Consider the following 9,442-nt stretch of genomic DNA (forward strand, 5'->3'; position numbering starts at 1 on the left):
AAATAAAGCACAGACAAACATATTAGAATAGAACAAACAAACAGAAAGTAAATATCTCAAGAAAAGGCATGGGAAATAGGAATCCCATAGAATGACAGAATAAAGGCATTGTATATGCAAAGCTCCTGTAGACTTAAAGAGAGAGAAAAGGTAAAGATAAAAATTAAGTTTTTGTACTTTTCCCCACTGAGTCCCCTTTGTTTAGCCCAGGGAATCTTTGGAGTGGAACCATCCCTGGTGCATGGATGACCTATTAGGGAGCCACATCATTAAACTAACTAACAAAACCAACTCTCCCTAGCAGCTATTAAATGTCTGTAGTTCCTCAGATAATGGTGGTATTTCATGCTCATCTTCTGCTCTCTAGTCTAGAATTTGGCTCAACCTTGGGCAAATCTCGTGCAAGCTGTCTCAATTTCAGTGAATGTATATATGCAGCTGTCCTTTAGTACCTTTAAAATACAGTTTCTTGATGTTATCTATGAATGCTACTTTTATTTCTGTTCCAATCTGTTCCAATCTTCTGCTTCCTTGTAATTCTTTGGATTTTTCTGTCTTTACCTGTGTCTAGTTTGTTCTCTCTGCAACATGTCTCTGTAAAACTGTACCCCCAAAACATGCTATATATATACATGCACACACACATACATACATACATACATACATACACCATCCATCTACTTTCATTCTGTATGTCTCTGTCTCTCTGAGAGATGAATCTTTCTCTCATTCATCACTTAGTCTGCTCCTCAATTAGATGTCACTTTCAAACATGGCTGCTTCATTCTACAAGCTAACCTTATCTTCATTGTTTGGAATTGAAGATGTGTACAATGGGCATGTCTTTGATTGAGCCCAATCATACTATAATCAAGAGCTTGTCTGCATTTGGGCTATATCATATCTCTAGATGTGATCCTTTGTCAGAGCAGCCATGTTGCTGGAGTAAAATTCGTCTACAGGTATCTACCACGTCTAACTCTTGAAATACTCTGCCCTACTTTCTCAAAGATTCCTGAGCCTTGAGGATAGAACCAAAAGTCATTCAGGGCTGAACATACCACACTCTTTTATTTTATGGACATTGACCAGTTAAGGACTCTCTTGTATTAATGTCAACTGAAACACAAAAAACTATATATGTACATATTTCATGTACATATTATATAAATATAATATATATATTATGTGTACATGTACATATTATATAAATATAATATATATTATAATTTATAATATATAAATATACATATTATAAAGAAAGCCTTAACAAATGTATAACAAGAAATAAAATAATTATTTGCCCCTCATCAAACCACAATGGAATTAAACTTCAAATAAATATCAAAATTAACCTCAGAAATTATAAAATACATGGAAACCAAATATTATACTACAGAATAAATTAAAGGGGAGTTTAAAAAATCATAAAATCAAATGAAAATGAGAACACAGCCTATTATAATTTCTGACATACTGACAAAATAGTTCTAAGAAGAAAGATTATCACTATACGTGCTCACATTTTAAATAAAGAACTCAAATAAATAACCTAGTGATGAAACTCAAAGCTCTAAAAAAATAAAAAGTCAAACAAATGCAGAGCATGACAGAAACCATGAAAATCCTGACAGAAATTAATAGAGACAAAAAGCAGTGTTGTTCCTTTGAAAAGATTAAGAAGACTGATGAACCAAACCACAGATATAGAGAAAGGCCCAAATTAATAAAATTAGAGGTGGAAAGGGAGCTATTAAAACATAATTTGATTAACATAAAAGTGTTTAAAAATTACTTCTCAATTTATTTCACAATCTAGTTAAGAAGATGATATATCTTGACGAAATTAGTTTCATCCAAGAATGCAAAATACACAAAACAATAAATGTAATATAGCATATTAAGGGATGTAAAAATAGAAATCATCTAATATTCTTAGTTGAGACAAGGCATTTGACAGTGCTCAATATGCCTTCATGATCCCTGAATAAACTACAACATATTTCAGCATAAAAGCTGTATATAATGAACCTATAGTTTCAGTTATACTATAATAGAAAAAATTAAAAGCATTTCAACCAAAATTCAAACTGAAATGAAGTGTTCATTCTCTCCATTTTGATTCAGTATCGAGATTAAAATTTTAACTAGAGAAATTAAACAAGACAAAGATGTAAAGGTGACACTGTTGGGAAGGAAGATAATAGACTATTCCTATTTACAGAAAGTATGATACTATTAAAAGACCCAAGGACTCAACCAAAAAAAAAATAGATTTGCTAAATACTATCAATAGAGGACACACAGCCAACATATAAAAATCAGTAGATTTTATACATGCCAGTAAAAACATTAAGAATGAAAATTGGAAAAGCACTCTATTCCTAATAGAACTAAAAATAAGCAAAAATCAAACTAATGGATAAGGTAAAAGACTTATACAAGGAAATTTTAAGATAGTGGAAATTATTTTGAGAAGGAAATTATATAGTGGAAAGACTTTCCACATCTATGGATTGAGGTAATTCATATGTAAAAATGGCTATACTATCAAAAATAAGCTATGAATTTAGTGTAGTCCCATTCAAAATTTCAGTGATATTCTTCACAAAGCTAAAAAGAAAGTAATCTTAAAATTCACACAACTAGAATATATTAATGCATGTGAAGAATTTTAAAGCACCGTGATCAGAGGCAGAAGCTCTATTTTGCATATTTGGACTCAGCTGTCCATTAAGAACTATGCCATCATCTATCATCTGGATACATCAAAACAATTTGATTCTATAAAATAGAAATTTTGTGACTTAATGTAATTTATATATAACCTCCACTATTGTAAATTTATGTGAAATGCATCACAACTACAACTTTTTCATCAGTGAAATAATAAAGTTGCTGTTAACAAAAAAAAAAAAAAAAAAAGATTCATTTAGAAACACAAAATACCATACAGAGACAAATCAATTTGAAGTAGAAAAGGCACAGCCAAAATTTTAATATTCCCTGTTCTCAAAACATATGTAAGAACTTGAGTGACAAAGAAAGCATAGTAATATCACAAAAACAAATTCTGTAGACCAATGCAACACAATAGATAATCCCAAAGTAAATCCACACAGCCATTGTACATCTAACTATTGACAGACACATCAAAATGTTATTGAATAAAAATGATAGCTCATTCAATAAATAATACCAGAAAAACTGGGCATATAGATACAAAACATTAAGTTAGATCGACCCTGTAAAAATTCAAAATGATTCAAAATCCTTAATTTAAACATGCAAATACTGAAACTGTTAATGTGAAACATAAAGCAAACCTTGAGGCATATTATAGGCAACAACTCTCTGATTTAAACCCCAATAGCGCACTAAATAGACCCAAGAATTAATAGGTTTACACAATTTTAAAACTCCTGCACAGCAAAAATAAAGTATTAACAGAATAGAGAGCAATGTTATGGGATGCAAAAACGTCTTCACCAGACACTGTTAGAAACAAATTAGAAACACAAATAGGCAATAAATACTTTAAAATATTCTATATCCTAAATTATAGTGGAATTTAACATTTGTCTTAGGTGGCACCTCTCTGGGTTTTTAACAGACTGCATCAAGTCTGTTTACATGAAAATATATTTAAAACAACAGATAACTTCTGCTTAGGAATGTCTCAGAGGACCCGAGAAGCACCATGGGACTATGGGTTCAGAAGACAAACTCAGCTTTGGGTTTACTTAAGACTCTTAGATACAAGTTTATGGCAGCCTCACATACTCAAAATTTTCTCAAAACCACTTGATTTTTATTTGGGGTAATTGTTGACATATGCATCCTCTAAGGAAATTAAGAATAACAGAATCCTTTACAAACCAACAATAAAATAACATGTATGGATAAAAACTATGTTCAAACTCTTATCTCACCCAAATTTGAGTAGCTATCATAGAGAAACAAAAATGATCACAAATGCTGGTGAGGATATGTGTGCCTAGGAAGAATCTTTATTATTAATGGGAGTATAAATCAGGAAAGTCTTCTTATATCTGCATTTTAGTTTTTTTTCCAAAATATACTTTAATATGTAACAATTGTATAGAACCACTTATATTGTTTTAGAGCTATCATATGTAAATATCCTGGGAGAAAGCTTTTCTAATCAAATCACAAAGAGCTCTTCATATTATCACTCCCCAGTTAATAAAATAAGAGAATTATCACATACACACACATTTAAAACTAAATTAGTAAATACTATAGAGTTAGAAAATGAAAAAAAAAAACTTCTATTCATGTTATTTATCAGGATGCAACTGATAAATGCTAGCTAACAGTTTTCAGTATAATACTTTGTCTTTAATGGCAATATTTGATTTTGTTTATTCAATTATTATATGATTGAAAGTAGGAAAAACGAAAAGGCCAGTAGATCCATCAATCAGATGTTACCAATAGTTAGTTAATGTGATGAACTTTACTATAGCTTGCTTGTGTGTGAGCAAGTGTGTCTGGTTTGCTCTTTCTTTCTTTTTTTTATTAGAATACAATGTGAAGTAGTTGCCAGACAAGTGCTAACCCTGAGAGAATGAGTATTTGAAGCTGCTTTATCTCTATTTCATCTCCTTCACTGTTTGCTAGGCCCTGGGGTTTCACCATGATTATCAATTGTTGATTTGTAAAGCAACAGTTTGTAAAACTGGAGGAGGGAGTGATGTTGGAAGGGAAAATTAACACAGGAGAAGCTCACTATTTTAATTCAGCCACTCACATTGAATAAATGAGCAGAAATCACTCCAAGCCTAAGAAGATGGAAGGAGAGAACTGATTTACAGGAAGTTTTACACTGACCTCCACACAGCTGCTATGGCATAAATGTACTTGCATTCATACACACACACACACACACAAACACACACAGGCACCTGGACATACATACACATATGCATACATAGCAAACACATGGACAAACATACAAAAATAAAAAATATTTTAAATAATTTCTGGGAACATTTAATTGAGTCCTACTACATATTAGGAAGTTAGAAGATTTATAAACTGTTTTCCAAGCTATTGGCCATAGATAATGTAAGTTCTCAGAGGATAACAGAGTTTTTTCTTACTGGATTATTAGGAAATAAACTTGGAAAACACTAAATTAAAATAATCAATGACTGAAAGAAATAGATCACTTTGGTGGAAATATTTCTCACTTTGGAGTAATCAATACATGTCTATAGTGTCTTTGTTAGTAACGTCCTGTCTTTATAATAAAAGATATAATGTATTAGAATCAAAACTTTAATTCAAAATGTTGACTTAATGAACTTTATCTTTGAACTTGAATTTTCTTTCAGATTGTTTCTGTGAATCCAAACTTTGAATACAGACGCACTCAAAATATTTCTGATGAGTTTATTTATTTCCGTCCTATTAATTCGGAAAATCAGGAAAAGGCCAGAAAACAAAAACAACAGAATCCAACTTTGGCCTCCCAGCAACCCACCCCTGAAGGTATCCATCAGAGGGACTTGGGGCGTATGAATCAGGTGGTGTTGGCTACCACCCCCCCACTAACTCAGGAGTTAGAAAGCGCTGCCCTTGTAAAACCAAAAACTTCAGGGCTTCTTCGCATAGAGAAAATACCAGTTAAGTCTGCATGGGTCCCAGAATTTCAACGCTTAGAAGTTACAGGAATTGCCAGTCCAGAGGAAAGGGGGAAAGGCACCGCAATACTTGTTGCCGGTGTGCCTGGAAAGGAAGAGCTAGATGATACAGAAATTCCAACTTTGCACTTCACTGGGTTTGTACACCTGGAGGCTTTACTAAATAAATCTTCACCATCCTCAGAAAACAGTCGCCCAGGAACCCCAGGAAATCTGTGGATGGAATCTCCAGAAAATGCAGAGTCCCCAGGAAGTGATGATATGGAAGTAGCGAGAAGCATGTATCCTTTTAGAGAAAGATCCATCTTTCGGCGTTCCTGGGCAGAGCTCTTAGAGGCACCACTAAACAGTGAGGGGCTCCATATTCTCCAAACTTTTCACAATGAAGAAAACATAGATACGGGTGGCAACAAACTAACATCACAGGAAGAGAGTCAAGGAATCTCCCATCCCAAGGATCAGTATTTCCAGGCTTTGCAAGGCCCTTTCCCCTTGTTGCCCGATCACCCTAAGCTCCAGAGGCAGCGTAGTCAAAGCTTACCAAGATACAACGAAATCAGAGGCCAAATAAAGACACCTGAATTCAATGTAAACGCAGAAGAAACCCTCTTCTTCCCACATGATCATAATTTACTAACAGAAGGTAAGATTTTTTTTTCTTAACTTTCTTTTACTACTTTTGTAACTTAAATGTAATTTTTCATATAAGGACTTTCACCATTAAGTCTACTTATATGCCACCTACATTATCTACTCATTTCTGTATCATAAAATATTTTATGATGTGTTACTCCTCCACAAATTTAAGTTATAGTCACATTTTGTGATTTCAGCCTGATGCTTAGTTGGGTTAATTCAATCACTCACCTAATCATGGTGGTGGTAGGCATTTTAGACTATACAGAGTTTTTTAAAACTTCAAATTTGGAATTAAAGTTCACGTTTTAAAAAGAACCCCAACATATGAAGAAAAGCACAAGAGAATGTCTGACCTTTCAGTTTTAACCCATAGAATCAGAGGGAAAAAACCCATAACAAACTCATTCCCTAATAACTAAGTCGTAGATGAGAACAAAGAATGAGCTTATGGACATTGCTAAGCAAACTGGTTAACAACCAAGTGACTGTGTCCTCTTGTATGTGAGCAGCTATTGACAAGGAAGGATGACCCACCAAATGAGCCACTAATATTTTAACCCATAATTGACTAAACGTAATATTAACATAACTTATATTTATAATACTTTAAATCCTAGATTAAAATTTACTATTAACTATATAATAACCCTTTTTTATCATTATATCTATATAAGTATATCCAAAAATGATCCTATATATGCTGGATAGTATTAGGAATTTTTATGTCTAACTTCTCTTAGAAACCAAATTCTATAACTTCGTGAAAATTATGCCAAATAGAAATATTTCTTAAAAAGTAGCATCACCAAAGTACTGAAGACGGTTTTAATGAAAAGTCTGAAGTCTAACCCAAAGTTTATTTGGAAATCAAGATTTATCCCATTGTGTAATATTTCTATGTAGGACTCTAAGAAGTTAGTTTTCAAAGGAAGAAATTAACATCTAACTTAAGTTCAGCTCAGATCACATTATCCTTTGAAATGTAAAGTTGATTCAGTCTTATTCTCAAATTGAAAATCCTTCTTTAGAGTGCTAGAGTTAGCAAGAGGACACTGCTTAGACAGTAAAGATCTTGCTTTACAAGTTAGATTTTTAAAGTCAGATTGAAAAAGTTTTGTAATAGTGTGTATATGTTATCCTAAAAATGAAGTTTGCTGGTAGCTTCCCTGTCCTATTTAGGGAATTCTGGGACAGGGAGAGACTAACTCAGGAATTTTTTTAAGACAAAAATAAAAAAGTGAGCAACTCTTGGTGAATAATACTTGCACACAAGTGCCTACATGCTTATATGCAGACAGTTACACATACATGTGTGCATACACACACACACCACTGTATTAATTAATTAATTAAATCCCGGGTATGTATTTTTCATGGTTACCTCTTCTCTAATTTCTTGTTCCCATTGAATTCTTAATTGACTTAATTTTTCATACTACCAAAGAAATAAAATTGCATACTAAAACCTTTGTTTCTAACAGTCCTTCAACTTGTAACTCTTCTCTCACTATATTAGAGTTCCTCCTCTTTCTAGTCAACATAAACTTCCAGTGTATAACCATTTACTCACTTATTTCTTTTGCATTCCAAAGTGTAATTGCTAAATAACAGTTATATACATTGATAAAATCACCATGTCATTTTGAGGTAATTGAACTGAGATCAAATTTAGAAATATGCCCCTCATTCTTAATCATGGCTTGTTCTTGAAACTGAAACAAATCTTACAGTCACTTATAAATTTCCTGTATTGTGCTTTAGAAAATATCAAGAAAAGACACAACATGGAAGGAGCCTGGCAAAGAGCAATTCCATCACATTCTGGAGAACATCTTCCCATTATGCCAAGATCTGACAATTCTGCGGTTCAAGGAAGCATTGGAATTCCTGAGGATAATTCTGCACGTCCCAGAGGCAATATGAGAATTCTCCAGAGTAATGTCAATACTATTCCCATGGTTAATGTTGGAATTTCCATAGATAATCCTCAAGTTCTTGGAGGTAATACTGGAGTTCTGAGGAGCAGTGGTTTTGGAGTTTATATGGGCAACAGTGGTAGACGTATAGTATCTTCTCCACTTACTGAGCTCTCAAAGATAGGTGAACACCAGTTATAAAAACTGACACTACAAAGCTATCCTGATATTTGAAGAAACAAATATACTTAACATAAAAACTGACATGTACAAACTTGACAAGTCAAAATGCTAAATGAGACATCTAAATTCTGAGTACACAAAAAACCAAATTTACCAAACAGATAATCATTTATTAAATTGAATATAACTAGACTGTACTTATCTAGTTTATTCTGTATGTAGTCCTCAATTATATACAGAGTAAGCTGTTGGTAGAAGTGTGTTGTAGATGTGTTCTTCTTCATTGAGCAAAATACTAAGTAATCTTAAAATGGCTATGTCTTCTGGTAATTTCAGATCTTCTTGGATACTTTGATAGACCATTAAGAATGATCTCGGAGGTATTGGCATCTATTTTAATGAGTCTAGTTTAATGTCCAAGACATTTATTGACTGAAAGCTAAGAATCCAGGAGATTTGCCAAAATATTCTTGAATACAGTACTTTGTGAACTATTTTTTAAAAACGTTCTCTAGCAACAGTATTTAAATATACCTATTTGTTTTCTCACATATACACAGCAAAATTGTAAATATTTATAGCAAGCCTTAAAAATACAAGGAGACAACTAACTGTAGAACTGTAAATAGCATATGTCCTTGTGATGTTGATATAATACAAAAGTAACAGCACCACATGATGCCTAAAATACTGCATGCTAAAACAGTGGTTTTGGTTTGGAAATTAATTTTTCCACATTTTTTCCAACCACTCTGTCGATTTGCATAAGAAGATTCAGGATAGAAGAAAGAAATTCTTGAAATAATTTATGATATAAATTAATAGGATGTCCTTCCTGGAAAAATGAAGAACACATTGGCCCAGTATTAAAATTACCCAACCTGGTTTATCTATACACAATGGCTTTGTGGAACATTGATTTCACCAATTTTTAAGATAGATTAAATATTACCAGAAGGCAATGAAACTGATAAATTACTTAGGAAAGCAATTTCATTACAAACAAAACCCTGCTATTATATTTATATTCATACC

At 32.7% G+C, this 9,442-nt stretch overlaps 1 protein-coding gene across 1 annotated transcript in view; it reads left to right on the forward strand.

The window, feature by feature from the left end:
• The window catches only part of LOC308414969 (uncharacterized protein), a gene marked incomplete at both ends in the record, with an annotated part of 347,470 nt that extends 339,045 nt beyond the window's left edge, over positions 1–8,425 (forward strand). Inside the window, 2 exons of the mRNA XM_080910119.1 lie at positions 5,361–6,312; positions 8,070–8,425. Coding sequence (XP_080766245.1) covers positions 5,361–6,312; positions 8,070–8,425 — 1,308 coding nt within the window. The remainder of the gene's footprint in view (positions 1–5,360; positions 6,313–8,069) is intronic.
• Between the last annotated feature and the right edge of the window lie 1,017 nt (positions 8,426–9,442).

Source organism: Micromys minutus (genome assembly GCF_963924665.1).
Source record: "Micromys minutus genome assembly, chromosome: X".
Classification (NCBI taxonomy): domain Eukaryota; kingdom Metazoa; phylum Chordata; class Mammalia; order Rodentia; family Muridae; genus Micromys; species Micromys minutus.